The 16,064-nt window shown below is 42.2% G+C and overlaps 1 protein-coding gene and 1 long non-coding RNA gene across 7 annotated transcripts in view; one reads left to right on the forward strand and one right to left on the reverse strand.

The window, feature by feature from the left end:
• Positions 1 to 10,450, reverse strand: LOC140898832 (uncharacterized). 2 transcript variants are annotated; one of them, XR_012155120.2, is made up of 4 exons: positions 6,681 to 10,450; positions 1,612 to 1,736; positions 1,053 to 1,239; positions 1 to 228 (listed from the first exon to the last, which is right to left on the reverse strand). It is a non-coding gene; the product is annotated as an uncharacterized LOC140898832 (long non-coding RNA). The 2 variants fall into 2 exon arrangements; XR_012155119.1 differs by lacking the exon at positions 6,681 to 10,450 and adding an exon at positions 2,592 to 3,061.
• Positions 10,451 to 10,679: 229 nt separating this feature from the next.
• Positions 10,680 to 16,064, forward strand: part of RNF34 (ring finger protein 34) — a 64,734-nt gene continuing 59,349 nt past the window's right edge. For 2 of the 5 annotated variants that reach the window (XR_013634732.1, XR_012155118.2), the window contains exon 1: positions 11,240 to 11,439. Coding sequence is in view for 2 of the 5 variants with exons in the window: in XM_073313310.2 (XP_073169411.1) it covers positions 14,338 to 14,415 (78 nt within the window). In the remaining 3 variants the exon portion in view is untranslated. Of the gene's footprint in view, positions 10,791 to 11,239; positions 11,440 to 14,322; positions 14,416 to 16,064 lie in introns of those variants that run through there. The other 3 variants (XM_073313310.2, XM_073313309.2, XR_012155117.2) reach the window with 2 other exon arrangements.

Genomic DNA, 16,064 nt, shown 5'->3' on the forward strand with positions numbered 1-16,064 from the left:
TTTAAATAGGAAAAAGTTTTAGGACACCCTGGGAAATGCCTAAGAATTATTTATATGCTCATTAAAGGAATCACCTTTTGTTTACTAGAATAAACTGTAAGAATTTAGTCAGCTGGTATATAATTAAGTTTCAGTTAATAAGACATTTCTAAGGTTCCTGGCGCATACCTTAAAAGAAGTAAAAGGCAGCGAAAATGTAGGTCTTGCGGTCATCTTTGCCAGCATGAACTGTTAAATGAAATAAAAGGAAATACTGTATTATGATTACTTAGGAGTCATTAGGATTTATAAAGCAATCACCAAGACCCTATGAACTATCATTAATGCTAAATGATTCTTGTTATCCAACTATGTGTCCTAGATCCTCGTTATTTTGTCTGTTCCACATACATCTAATAATTTTCAGAAAGATGTGCACTGTACAAATTTAATTAACCTTTGGACATTGAAGTAACACCAGTGTGTCTATTTTTTTTTATCAGGTCTCTTGGAAGAGGTTTTAAGCCAACCTTTTCTTGTCATTTATAGATTATGGTACTTTTATCAAGAGTGGACGTTAACCCCAGCGTCCTGGCGAAATTCTGATTTCATTAATTACATTTTGCTAATAATAATAATAATTCCTTGTTCAGTTAAATTGGATATCACAAGAATTTTAAACTGGGTATTCAAAAACTGAGGCATGCAAAATCATTGGCCACTTTTGAAAATTTGGTTTTTGGCCTGTGGGCCAAATTTAGTTCTTTCATGGACTTCAATGGAGGTGCAGTCACATCCATTTACACTGGTGCTGAATTTCCCCTCTGGAAAATGGATGTGTTTTACAAATAGGAATAAATCAGGGCACAACCCTGTTCCCATTGAAATAATTGGCAAAACACAGCAGCTTCAATGGGAGCAGTCTTGGGCCCTTAAACCTCACAAGGATGGTGGGAGTTTTAATGAATGTTGTAAAATGCCATATCGTTGTGTGGTATTGTTATTTATCTATGGTTAAAAGAAATACAGGTCTGAGCTGTTTCATATGAATGTCCTTTACTTAACATACTCACATTTTCCCTCAAATCTTTAACTTTTGAAGCTGAAGAGCTATCACAAAGTCTCTGTTCTTTGAAGTTGTTTCTTTTCAAGTCATCTTTGCAGAGAGTATCTTCAGTGCTGAGCGTTGGTAGAAAAAAATGTATTTCTTGATAGTTTTCATTCTTTTATCTGGTTTCCTATGCTTGGCATCCTGAGCACCTTAATATAATTTTAAAAGGATTTTGAATGAACAAAAATAGCATCTTCCAGGCTAGGGAGCATGATACAGTAATCTTGTTAGCTCTTACAGTGCAGGAGAGCAGGAAATAGAAACCCTCAGTGGAAATGCTCTCTAGAGGGAGCAACTCCACTAAGAACATAAAAGTTAAAAATAAGATCTGGGTCTGAAGAGCAATTCTGCATTTGATATACAGTTGATAAAATAATTAAATGGGCAAAGGTCTCTTAACTTGAATAATTATCCATTTGCTTTTCAGTTTATAAGGGGGATTGATTCATGAGTTACGTTAATTAAGAGTTTTAATTATCTTTACTTCCACAAAAAGTACGTCATACCAAACATGCACGGACCTTTGTTTCACTATTTGTTACAGTCAGAGCTCCAAATATCAGCAAGATCTAGTCCCAGTTTTTAAGGGCTGCCTCTTAATTTTCTCAGCTATAACGTATGCCGTCCTGGTACATCTGCTGAGATCCTATAATGCAAAGAGAGCAACATACAAATAATTCCTTCAAATAGACCTTGGACATCATATAGATTTTTCAGGATTCGAGGACAGGCAACCTCTCCTGAAGCAGCAGTGCTGTTCTACAATGAATAACTAGGGTACTAAAGCTTAACGCATTATGCACTCTTCTCTAGATGATCAGAATATCGTACGTATCAAAGAGAATGCCTCTCTCGTGTTTCTTTCTCTCCCTCTAACTGACCTAAGTTATATCTAATGTGTCCATTAATGTGATATTTAGGTAGTATCTGTTACACGGCAATTGAAATCAATTTAGACCCTAGTATATATTTATCTCAGTGCTGGGGATGGAATATTCCCAATAAAAGGCCCTTGACTGTGGAACTGAGGTCCAGATCCTCAAATCCTAACATCAATGGGAGTTAGATGCCTAAATACCTTTGAGGATCTGGGCCTAACTCCCTTCCTCAGTCAGAGAGAGCCAAAGTTTGCTCTCTCTTCTTACGTCTCCATCACCATAGAATCTGAGCACTTCACAAACATTAATGGATGTGTTGACCAGACTTTCAGGGCACTCTGCAAGACCTATTTTCCCAAGTTTGTTTTGAGGGAGTAGGTTGAGCAGGATAAGCCTTGTCTAAGTTTGGATAGACACTTTTTATAAATAAGCAAATACCTGAGCCACTGACAGCACCCTCAAACTGAAAAAGACAAAGGTTTCCTTGAAATGCTGCAGGTTCTTCCAAATTGAAACTTCTTCAATTTTGCACATAGTTTACGGATGTAAATATTAAGGGACAGGAAATAAAGTCAGAAATAGAATGCATGAGTAAGATGTATACAGAGTATTCAGTCATTTACCATTTCCTCTTTTAATAGTGGAGCCATTTCAAAATGTAAATTCTCATCTTTTTTCCAGACTCTATTCCAGACACTTGAGTTTATTACAGAAACACTGCAATGAGGTTGTGAATCTGGTCTTCATTTTCCAGCCCAAATTACCTTGAGAACATAAATTACATGTTTTACTAATTTTATTTTTCTTCAGAAAAAGTGTTAAGTAGGAAATTAAGTAGGAAAGCATCTTGCCAATGGTATTACACAAGTGAATAGCAGTGATTAAATAAGTGATGAAAATAGCTTAACCAAGAAGAGCTTTCAGCTACAAGCAATGCTTATGTGTCATTGGAGCCAGGAGCACCAAAATTTACTAACACAGTCTGCAAGGAGAAGGGTGGGTTTTTTTTTACTGTTACTTATCCATTCTCCTGTAATATTATGAATGCAACCACAATAATATTGGCCTAATGCATGAGAACTGGTCTGTTTTCATTATCTTATCTGTATTTAAAAAAAAAAAAAAGTCCTCAATCAGCATAAATAGTAAAAAGTTGAATTAGTGTTTTAAAATTCTTTTGTTATTTTTAATAATTTAAGATGATTTTAGGAACGGAGTGACTTTTTAAAACAATGGGTGAATTTTATGTCTAAGGTGATTGGCTTCACCTTCTAGGCTCCACGTAATTGTGTCCCCTTTGCTGTTTTACTCTCACTTCCTTCCTACTGTTGTTCTTGCTTCCTATACTTCTCCCAGTATACTTCTATACTCTTTCTCCTACTCCTACTTTTTCATGCTTTCCCACCTTTCTCTTCTTGGGCTTTTATATGCACAGAAAATGTACCTTTTTTTACAGTCCTACTAGTATAGGTGGAGTTATTTTGTTAAAGGTGGCCGTAAGAGGCATAAGCTGTACCTATATAAACAACCTTCATAGTGATAAAACTGTGTCCATGGTAGGGGTTATACCAATTTAACTATTTTAGTAAAAAAGACCACACCTCTAATCAAAATAGTTAAATTGATACAAAAGCTGGGTGTAGATCGGCCCTAGGCCACGTCCACACTATAGTGCACCGCTGTGATGCTGCAACTGTGCCCCTGGAGCACCACAGTGTCGATGCTTCCTAAATTGACGGAAAGGGTTTTTCCATTGATGTAGTTAATCTACCTCTCCAGGAGGCGGTAAAATAATTATGTTGAGCTACCTGTGTCTACAGCAGCGGCTAGGCTGACTTAACTTTGGTGCTCAGGGTATGAAATTTTTCACAGCCCTGAGCAATGTAGCTAGGAGGATGTAATTTTTAAGTGTAGCCCAGGCCTTACTAGATTAGAGAAGGCCTTAGTGAGCATTAAGAGAGGACTTTTCAATAGTGTTAAGCCAACTCAATTCAGATTACACAATTAAAAACCACACCCATTAAGACTGAGCCAGAGAGGTTAAGTAACTTGCTCAAGGTCACAGAGCAAGCACATGTCATAGTTGGCATTTCAACTCAGGAATTTCTGACTTCTAATCCAATTTTAATTCACTGGATTATGTATCAGTGATTTAAAAACCTGCTCAAAAGTTAATTTAAGAATACCTGGTTTGAAGCATAAAGTTCTGAACACCAAGGGTATGTCTACACTGCAATGTAAGCCCAGGGTTTGAACTCAGGCTCAAGCCTTCCATCTTCACATAAATTGTGCTAACCAAGGGCTCAGACCCAGGGTCTCAAGATCTCATGAGGGTGGAGGGTCCAAACCTGAGTCAAGCCAGGACCCAGGGTTCAAGCCCTATTGCTTTGCAGTGTAGATGCAGCCCCACCAAAAGAATCCCACGGACTGACTTTCTTTGTCCTCTGGACAGTCAAGTTTGGTGAACAGTCAAGTGTTCCCACACTGCACCAGGAACAAAGGGTTAAAGCAGCCAGATCTTGGGAGTGCACTAGGAAGTCTGAGATATGGATGGTTGGATTTGGGCTTGCATAATGAAGAGCCCCAGGTTGGGACCCAGGGTTCAACAATTCCTAACCTGGGGTTATAAATGAGCCTAGATGCTCACGCCCTCGGTTAACAAACCCAGGATCTGGTAACTCAAGTTCTACTAACCCTGGGCTTACCTTGCAGTGTAAACATATCCCAAAAGCGAGGTCATGTGCATGGGAAGTAGTAGCTGAACTGCAATTCCCAGCTAAAGACCCACAAGAATTTCAATTCAAGGTTCAAGTATCAGCGGGGTAGCCGTGTTAGTCTTTAAGGTGCCACCAGACTCATCATTGTTTTTGTGGATACAAACTAACAGATTTATTTGGGCATAAGCTTTTGTGGGTAAAAAGCCCACTTCTTCAGATGTGTCATTTAAGGTTCAGTAAATTTGTAAAAAGGAAACCAAAAATTAAGTGATTCCCATCAGTAATCTGTTCTCAGGATTGCTGTCTGGAATTGTGCAAAACCTCTGAGGATTAAGAGGTTGTCACACGTCATTGTTACTTCCGGTATCCTGGCAGAGGTAAGTAAAACATTTAAATCTTTTAATGCTGCTTTGGCAAAGCCAGAGGGCCCAGTGAGGGCAAGTCTCTTATTAATAGAACCTTGACATACATCACTTTTCAACTGTATAATGGCTCCCAGGTGGAGCTCAAGTCTCCTGCATAAAAATAATCTATACAAATGCAATTTAGGTATTTTACTACATGAGAAGTAATACCAAATGGTGTATTACAATTCTAATCTGTTCATCAAAATCACTTCACATTAGGGTTAGAATGGCAATTAAATAGTTGTCACAATGGCCTCGAGTTTTCTGAGTCACTTTAGGCTCAAATACACAACATTCAACATTTGGAGATTTTTGCATTAAGTCCACACCTAAAGCGCCATTGCTAAGGGCAGAATTCCAGGAGCTCTGGCGTTTGCTAGGAAGAATCTGTGGGTCAGATTCTGATCTCAGGTAGGCCAGTGTAAATCAAGAGTAGTTCCCATTACTTCAGGGGTGTAGCTGAGATCAGAATTAGGTTCAGCATTTTAGCATAATACTATTTATTAATTTGAAATATTAATGAATAACCTCCTCTTTTATGGATCAGTTTTCTCTGATTATATTTTGCCTGAGTTTGGTGGAAGGACAAAAAATGACACCAATATTAATTAAAATGGGCTTAAGCAATTTCTTAAGTGAGAAAGAGATTGTTAGTTGTCAGATGGAAAAAAATAGGAGAAAAGACTGCTGCGTTTTACTCCTGGCTCTGTCACTGGCATGCTACTTAGCCATAGGTGGGTCAGTTAATTTATCTGCCTCAGTTTACCCACTGAAATAATATATATACCTAGCTCCCAGGGCTAAAGTACATAAGCATTCGATGTGTCCCAGATAAGTGTCCTATACTGAAAAGTAATTTTTCACACCACATCCATATACTGTCCATGCTGATTTGGTCTGTGTGTGTAGAGAGGGGCAAAACTTTTTAATAGGCTTTTAAAATGTTGCATAACAATTAAAAGGTATTCCAAAGCCATTGAACAAGGAGCTCCTAATTCCTTTCTCTTGGGCGTGGACTGTTTTTCAGGGAACAGTTACCACTTTTCTGATTCTCAGAAATTCCTGCACCATAGATCTTCAAGGATTAGTCCTATTGTGCACGCATCAAAGGTAGTCATGGTTAGTAAAGTAAAAGTCACAACTAGGAAAATTAAATTAGAGTTCTTTCTTTCTTTCCAGACGCTATCACTGATCTCTGAAGCTGCTGACCTCACACAGCCTCTTTGCTCACTCTGATGCTATAACCTACTGTGTGCACCCTATGGTTCCTGGAGCAGCACAGATTAAACAGATATCATGAATAACTGGAGTCAATAAAAAGAGTTTCAAATAACCTTTCAGACAGGCAGATGGGGAGAGGACAACAGAGAGCAAAAAAATTAATTCACAGCAAAAACAAATAGTCACTCCTGACAAGAATTCAGCACACCAGAAGAATAAATTAAACATCTCAGAATAAAGGGTGTATGGAAAAGCACCATCAAACAGCAATGCACATGCGATTATTTGTTCCTGCATTACACCCATTAGGCTTTTTAAACAAAATTCTGCTTTTGGAGTGTGTTAACTAGCTGTGCAAGATACTTACAGCAAAATTTGACATGATGCAAAACTTGATTGTTTTATTTACAACATATAAAAAGCCCTGGATATGTTCACTGAAAGTTTGGTGAGGAGCATGAACCTTTCCAGTGAGCCTGGGCCCAGTTTGGAGTGAAAATGTTCATCGGTTTCTGGTTTTGCATCAATATGGTATGAGACCTGTGGTCTTGATGTCAAAGCAGGTGAGACTGTAATTCTGATGGGAGTTTCACATTGTGATTTTGGGTTAATTCCTGAGTGAGATCTGAATGTTCAAGGTCCTGTCTGCTCTGTACAAATGTTAAAGATCCCATAACACTTTATAGCAGAGTAGGGGTTTGCCTGGGTATTCTTGGCCAAAATTTCACTTCCTGTCACTCTTGGTTATCCCTTTATGGCTGGAATTTCCTTCCTTACCTTGTGTGCCATGCTCTCCTTTAAAACTCTTGAGAACTCACTTTTTGGTTCAGGGCAAAATTGCTGTTAAAAACTGAAAGACTGGGCTCCATGTATCCAGTTTCAACAGATGATTTTATGTATTCAAAGCACAAGGCAGGAAAGATTAATTAACAGAGGGAATCTAGGAGTTAGTTGAAACTGGATGCCAAATAGTAAACCTTCGTTTCTGCTACTTAAAGATTATGACCAGAAAGCTTGGTGGAACAGCGAATGCCTTGGCCTTTTGCCCTTAGAGTTTTGATTTCTAATTCTGTTTTGGTAACAAAACTACTTTAACATTATCTCTGGACTAGAACTGTCGGTGAGTGGTGGTTGTAAATCAGAACTGAGGTGCTTGTCAGAGCCATGTGGGGAAATTCTGAAAGGCCTTGCCTGCACTCTGCCTTCAAAGTAGGACATACAGCCTCACTGTCTCTCAGATGAGCCTCTGGGCTTGAGCACTCCTGCTTCACACCATGAGCTCTGCCCAGCAAGTCCAACTGAGATAGACTGCTGGTCAGATTTGTATACTCTTCAGGGACTCAAGCACCTCAGCAAGTATATGCAGTGACACCCAGCAACCTTTTCAAAACATAGGGAGATTAGTCAACTGGAACACGGCATCCCGGTTAGGTTAGGTTAGCATACGGAATGAAGGTTACAACATAGGCCATTTAGCCAAGCCAGTGCCATCAGCCAGCCAAGCTGCTATGAACTCCATTTCAGGCTCTGTCTCCTGTGTCAGTTCAAGGTGAACCACTCTGAGTTCACATACCACCTGCTGGAAATTCCAGATGTTAAGTGTTGATTGTTCAGTCCTTGGGGCTTCCACTGTCTCCTGTTCTGCCCCAAGAGGACACACAACCCTTTCCCCCCTACTAAGTAGCCATACAAAGCACAGTAACAAGGAATATGTAGGATTCATAAACATATTAAAAAATCCTACTTCATCACAGGGGGCACCTTAATTCTCCAGAAGATTATAAATGTTCCTCCTCAGATGATGCCTTGCTGCTGATGTGCTTTCACTTTCTCTTTGTGACAGACAAGACCTCTGAGCTTGTCTGAACAGGTAATTCCCCACCATTCTTTCATCAATATCCTTTTATGGAAGCATTCTTGACTTGCCAAAACGTGTTTAAACACTAGATTGATTGTACTATGAGAATTTAAATAACTAGGGATGCTTGATTACCTCCAAGTTGGCTTCAGAGAGCTGTTTGCATTCCTGCATTTATGAGAGAAAATTTGAGTGCATGCCTTTTATTAACTTTTTTTCTTATGGCCCTCTATTTCCTCTATGTTGACTTTTTCATCTTGAGTTACACTTTGTTACAGCATAGCTGGGATACTGAGGATGGTTTTTCCTGCCTCTCTTACTGACTCCAGATGTTGATATTCTCTTGTTTTCACTTTCCTGTTCTTGCTTTTTAATCTGGGTTTTTTTTTTACTCTCTCTTTAATCACTTTGCATTTTGCTGCACATCTGTTCCAAAATAAAAAAACAATTGATTGGCTCAACAGAGCCAAAAATTCAGAGAACACTGCATTATTTTATGCATTCGCTGCAAATAAAACAATGTGTTAGTGGAGAATTTGTTGTTCAAAGGTCAGAAGAATAAATTATAGTTGCACAGCAATTATACTCTGTCCCCTTCAGTTTATGTAATATTCTGTATTGCTGTATCAGCTGTTAACTTTATGCTTTATGTGCATTTGCTGTGAAAACATTTGTTGTGGATTTCCAGATTTCTGAGCATATAAATTCTTAACCAATATGTTCCATTAACATGGGATGAGGGGGTTGTATAGAATTTTCCTTGCTATAGTAGAGTCAAGCTTACGTGTCAAGGGGCACCTTAGAAATACTATAGGTAGATAGATGATGAAAGGCAGATTAGGTCAAGATGGAGCATGATATGCTGTGATCCATTGCCTCTATCGGTCGTTTGTTAAAAGTGGTGCGTGGCATGCTGTGATCTGGTGTTTTCATGGAGGTGGTTGTCATCAGGATGAAGCAGGGATCTCACTTCTCAGGAGGCTGCTCACAGACCTATAACTCTTTATAGTTTATCCTGGCGGGGAGGGGGGGAAATCATATGTCAAGATTAGAAATGGGCCAGGTTGGTTCATGTCCTTTATACAGATGAGGACAGGCATAATATTCCAGATATTGGGATCAAGAGAAGGCTGGTTAAGGTCCATTGTGGAGATGGAGCCAGGCTTGGCACTTGGAGCAGGGATAAGGTTGGTTCTGGTCTATTACTGAGATAGTGCCAGACATGACTTCTGGGGCATTGGAAGTGGGTGAGGTCGGTTCTGGTCCATTACAGAGATGGATCCAGGCCTGAAGTCTACGCCATTGGGAGTGGGGGAAGTGGGTTCCAATCTGTTATAGAGATGGGGCAGGTGTGGCGTCAAGGGTGTTGGGAGGTTGGTTCCAGTCTTTTTTTATAGAGACAGGTCTAAGTGTGGTGTCTGGGGCATTGCAAGGTCCGTTATAGAGATGGGGCCAGGCATGGCATCTGGGGTGGCGGGCGTGGTTGATTCTGGTCCGTTATCAAGATGGGGCCAGGCTTTTCATCCGGGGCATTGGGAGGTAGGCTCTGGCTCATTATAGAGATGGGGCCAGGCATGATGTCTAGGGCGGCAGGGAAGGTTGGTTTCAGTCCATAATAGAGATGAGACCATGTCGGGGACTGGGAGGTTGATTCCTGTTTGTAATGGAGATGGGCCGAGGGGGGGTGTCTGGGGTGTTGAGAGGTCAGTTTCGATCTGTTTTAGAGGCATTCCCAGGGCTCTGGGAAGTCTGTTGCAGTCCATTATAGAGATGGGCCCATACAGGTTGTCCGGGGCGTTGGAGGTCTGTTTCGGTCCCTTATAGCAATGGGCCTACATGGGGTGCCCGGGGTGGTGGGAGGTCGGTTCAGGTGCGTTCCAGAGACGGACGGGCCCATGCAGGGTGTCTGTGGCGCTGGGAGGTCAGTTCTGGTTCGGTACGGAGACGAGCCCGTGCTCGGAGGTCGGTTCTGGCCCGGTCCAGTCCAGAGACGGGCCCACGTTGGGTGTCTGGGGCGGTGGGAGGTCGGTTCTGGCCCGGTCCAGTCCAGAGAGGGGCCCACGTGGGCTGTCCGGGGCGGTGGGAGGTCGGGTCCGGTCCGGTCCAGTCCAGAGAGGGGCCCACGGTGGGACGTCGGTTCGGGTCCGGTCCGGAGCCGGGCGGTGCGGCGATCTCCCCCACTCATGCAGGTGCAGCGCCGTTGCACTGTCCCGTCAGGTGCTGCAGTGATGGGGGTGCCCCCGAGGCTTGGCCCCTCAGCAGGGATCGCCCTGGGCCGAGCCCCTCTCGGCCGAGCCCCTCTCTGCCCCGCCCCACCCGGCCCAGCTTCTCCCTGAGGGGACGGACTGCTGCTAACATCCACTCTCACAACCCCCCATTGAATGGACTCGTCCCCCTCCCCGTGGAATGGATCCTCCCTCTCCTCGGATTGGTGAGTCCGCTGGACATTCTCGCTCTCATTGGCTGAGGGGCGACCAATGGGGGTGGGAGGAGGAGGCATGTCCCGCCCTCCGTGAGGCGGCCCCTCTGGAGGCCGCGCAGGGCGGGGCCCTGTGGGGGTGTTAAGGTGCTGGGCTCGCCGCACCCCGGAGAGGCGGAGAGGCGGGAGCGGCCATGAAGGTGAGGGGCGGGGGTCGCCGGCGGGGTTAGTCCCCGGGCCCGAGGAAGCGCTGCGGGGAGCCGCCAGGGTTGTGTCCCCCCGGCCGGGAGTGGCGGGCTTTTGTGCCGGTGCCCGGCCCGCGGTCCTGCCCTCCCCCGCGCGCCTTGGGCCCGAGCCCCCGTGACTGGGCAGCCCGTGAGCGAAGCCCAGAGGCCCCTCCCCCCGCCCGGGGGGCTGGTAGTGGGGAGGCTCTGCCCCGGGTCCGGCGCCCGGCTCCCGCTCGGGCTGAGCCCCAGCCTCCTTCCCGGCCCGCCCCGCCTCAGCGGTGCGGACCCTCGGGGTCCGGCCGCTGGGATCTTGCCAGGGAGCTGGGTCAGGGCCCGGGTCGTGGTGTGACTCGGGCCGGAGCCCGGCCGTTTTGCAGTTTGGCTGCCGCTGAAGCCGCCCGCCCAGGGTGGGGCGGGGGTGGGGGGTGTCGCGCTGTGTGGACGCGTTAGTGCGGCTGGGAGACCCAGTTCCAGCAATTGTTGGCAGCGCAGCGTGGCTGCTCAAGCATGTGCTTGGAAACAGCCCATAAGAGCGGACACGAGTTTGCAGTGCAGCATTGACATACCCTGAAGGGCTAGCTTGATCTGACCTCTTCACTGCTGTACAGGGCCTGGAGGAGAGGTAAGCGGCTCTGCCAGATACCATCCACTAGCTGTGAAGGGCTCAGAGATTGTAAATGGACCTGCTTTTGATGATGAACTTGAGACTTTGTCTTGCTGTAGGGCTCTTTAGTACTAGCTGCTTGCCTCCTGAATTTGGTGAATGTTCACAGATCTTGGGTTGCACCAGATCCTGGTGTCATGATCTGGCATACGCTGCAAGATTTAGTAGAACGTCTTTATGGGTCAGAGCATTCACATGTATTTGTGTGAGGTAGAGGTGGTGGTGTGCATTAGGGCATAGCATAGAATCTGCAGTTCATTAAATTTGAACTGTAGAGGATTTGGTGGGGGGGATGAAAAAAGTTAGGCTTGTCCTTTTTGGTATGTGTCTAATAGATAAAGAAGCCTTGAAACAGTCTTTCAAACTTTCCCTCCCCCCAAATAAATGTGTGTGTGTATAATATATAATTTCGAAATCCCAGCGGTCCTCCAGATGGGGATGACCAGACTAAATATTTCTGGAAGTCCTGAGAATCTGTTTTGTGAAATTTTAATGCCTTGAGTGCACAAAGGTGCTGAATCCTTAACAAAGGCTTCTGTTGTTCGCAAAGTTAGCTATTTAAGTTATATTGATAACAAAAACAAAAGTTTTAAACCAGAACTAATAATCCCTTCTTCTCACCCTGCTTCACTGTCACTTCTTGACTCTTATGATGTCATATTTTATAAACTTCTAATTAGGATGGAACTTATAGAAAAAACAAGCTGAAAGCTGTCTTTAGGCCTCCTATATACATAATAATAATATAAGGGGATCGCAAGTCCTGTAAAGGAAAGTATTGGGCATGGAGGAGATAGTTAAGGGCTCTTGTTGAAAGGAGGATAAGGAGATGCTATCTAGCAAAGTTAATAAGTTATTTTTGTATACATCTTTCTTACTTTTGGCATGGTCTCATTCTTAAACAGGTTTCAGAGTAACAGCCGTGTTAGTCTGTATTCGCAAAAAGAAAAGGAGTACTTGTGGCACCTTAGAGACTAACCAATTTATTTGAGCATGAGCTTTTGTGAGCTACAGCTCACTTCATCGGATGCATACCGTGGAAACTGCAGCAGACTTTATATACACACAGAGATCATGAAACAATACCTCCTCCCACCCCACTGTCCTGCTGGTAATAGCTTATCTAAAGTGATCATCAAGTTGGGCCATTTCCAGCACAAATCCAGGTTTTCTCCCCCCCCTCCCCCATATACACACAAACTCACTCTCCTGCTGGTAATAGCTCATCATCATTGTAGGGAGAGTGGTCACTTTGGATGAGCTATTACCAGCAGGAGAGTGAGTTTGTGTGTGTGGTTTTTGGAGGGGGGTGAGAGAACCTGGATTTGTGCAGGAAATGGCCCACCTTGATTATCCTGCACATTGTGTAGAGAGTTGCCACTTTGGATGGGCTATTACCAGCAGGAGAGTGAGTTTGTGTGTGTGTGGGGGGGGGGTGGAGGGTGTGAGAACCTGGATTTGTGCTGGAAATGGCCCAACTTGATGATCACTTTAGATAAGCTATTACCAGCAGGACAGTGGGGTGGGAGGAGGTATTGTTTCATGATCTCTGTGTGTATATAAAGTCTGCTGCAGTTTCCACGGTATGCATCCGATGAAGTGAACTGTAGCTCACGAAAGCTCATGCTCAAATAAATTGGTTAGTCTCTAAGGTGCCACAAGTACTCCTTTTCTTTATTCTTAAACAGGGTGGCCAAAACTTTCAGGCATTCTCTACAGTGTGTGTGGTTTAGTTACCTTTTCACAGCATTGATTCTGTACAAAGAATCAGCTGTTGATTAGATGGGTTGTAGAAAGACCTCATGCAATATATATTTTGGATTTTCAATTAAAACTGGCCAAACAAGCATACAACATAAAATCTAATCAACACTACTTTTTTTATCAGTTCTTATTTTAAAGTAATCCATGATTGGTACATACGAGAAACAAAATATATTTTTCCTAAATATATACCCAGTATTGATTATGGTGTGTAGAGAGCTGCTACAGCTTATTGGATAGATAAACATAGAAAAACAGATGTTTAACTAGCTGGTAGCCTGATTGTTGCGACTCTTCATCCTTGCCATCCTTATCTTTCCTTGGGCTTCGGAGTAGCAGCCGTGTTAGTCTGTATTTGCAAAAAGAAAAGGAGGACTTGTGGCACCTTAGAGACTAACCAGTTTATTTGAGCATAAGCTTTCGTGAGCTACAGCTCACTTCATAGGATTCATCCGATGAAGTGAGCTGTAGCTCACGAAAGCTTATGCTCAAATAAACTGGTTAGTCTCTAAGGTGCCACAAGTCCTCCTTTTCTTTTTCCTAAGGCTGTTGCTACCCAACAAAAAAGATGATCAACCAACTGCCCTCTCTGTTCTTCCTTATCTTTTATGCATAATTCATTCTTAAATATTGATTAAAAAACCAAAACTTTGATCAATTTTATACCATATTTACAGAAACATGCTGGTAGTTCCTTATTAAAGGTAAGCAGTCGAGAAAATTCTATCTGCTTTTTTTAACCCAAGTTTTAAATACTGGTCAAATTAAATTTGATTTTTTTTTGTTTTTTACTCTTATTTGGTTAGGCCTTGCATATAACTCCACTTGGACATTAAAACTTACCAAGGCTTGTGGTGGGTTCCCCATCACTGGAAATCTTAATCAAGACTGAAGGTTTTTTCTAAGAGATGCTTTAAGTTCAGGGGTTCCCAAATTGTTGTTCATGCTCTGTTAGTATTTGAGCTTGATTGTTCCATCCATTCATTTCTCTAAGAATCAGTAAAGTTTAGGAGCTGCTGTATCTAGTTCAAACAGGAAATAATTGAAATAAATCCTGTGGCCTGTGTTATGCAGGAGGTCAGACTAGAATGGATGATCAGAAGACCCTTCTGGCCTTATCTGCTGGGGTTGGAGGAGGGGAGAACCTACTCTAGGCCAGCTTCACTGAAGGTACAACCAGAACTAAATGAATAGTTTCACTATCATGTTGCTATTTGCTAACACAAACTGCAGTGTTCAAATTCACTACAGGAGGATGTTTTATTCCTCCCTCCCTCCTCCTCCTCCAATAATTTCATATATTTTAAAAAAAAATCCAACACACTTCCTTCCATCCCCCTAATTATTTGGCTGTAACTACTTAAGTGTCCTTTTTAATTATGTTGACATAAGTGTTTTGAACCATGGCTTTCATACATGTTGGAATTATAAGATACTACTAGACATTATAAATTCCTTCATTAGATCCTCAGGCTGAATGGTATTTATACAATTGATCTAAACATGCCTAAAACACTAAATAATTAGCAATATACTACATTCAAATAGTAACAAAACATTTATAATCCTTTGATCAAAATACTTACAAAAGAGCTAAACCTAGGGGTGCTTAGACCAATGTTGGTTGGTTCTAACTTGGTGTGGCAAGTATTAGCAGTGATCAGCTCAAGAGTTTATCCTTTAACAAACAAGTGATGTCATTGCCAATTGCTAACTTTGGCCAAAACCTGGTTTTTAGCTCATTTGGAGTCACTGCTGGTTCAACATGCAGAAACAACTCTTTCTTATTATTAACGATCTCTGATAATTGGGGCATCCTCTTCCTTCAATCTTATCAGTTACCTTTCAGGTCTGTTTTTCCAGTTAAGCCACCTTCTTTCAAGGGCTTCTGATGACTGCTAATAAATCTGCACTTTACAAGATCTACAAAGATTCTTTTAAAATTAATCCTTTATATCCTACAATATTCCCGGATGCCCAGGTTCTGATACTGGTAGTTGGCTAATCCTTACTTCAGTACTATTCCCACTGAACCATGCAAGTGCCCTTTAGTGGAATTGCAGTTACTTTAATGTACTTAACTGTCTTACGAGCTATAAACTATTACTCATGAATGCTGGACTGGCAGTTGTGGTTTTTAAGTTTCAATTTGTTTAATGTTATCTTTGTCAGAATCTCACATGTCTATTACAGAAATAATTAAAAGTGCTTGTAACATGTGTTTTAGTCCTCATAAATTAAAAAGTGTATGTCTTGTGGGTTGCTTTTAAAAAATAAATAAATAAATTTCTCAGCATGACTCCATTCCTGTCTAGTAAAACTAGGATGGTCAGAGAGCACTTGAAATTTGCACAGGAAAACGAGTATTGGTTAATCTACATTCTTTTTGGTATTAAATGAGGAAAATTGAGGTTTGGGTTAATAAGAACTTAAGTTCCTTAACTGTCAGTTTCTAAAGTGCTGACTGTATATTGGTAAATCTTTGAAGACTGGCTTAACATGTGTAAACAAGCATGAATGTCTGATTACATACCTCAGTGGGAACATTTTCCATAATGTAAGTTAAAGGGATTTTTATATGGTAGTTAAATCATTACTGCCCAACACTTTGGCAGTAAATCCCCTCTAAATTGAGCCTTTTCACTTCAAATAAGCTTCTTGAAAATATACTGACAGTGACGGACTTAATCCACACAGGGATGAACATAAGGTTTTAATAGACACACATGTGATAGCTGCTTAGGAGCAAAAAGATGGAGTTCTTAGATTCACGGATCTCATTGCTAAAGGAAACACTGTGACTAAGAATTTTAAGATGG

This window comes from Lepidochelys kempii, chromosome 15 (assembly GCF_965140285.1).
Source record: "Lepidochelys kempii isolate rLepKem1 chromosome 15, rLepKem1.hap1, whole genome shotgun sequence".
NCBI lineage: Eukaryota > Metazoa > Chordata > Testudines > Cheloniidae > Lepidochelys > Lepidochelys kempii.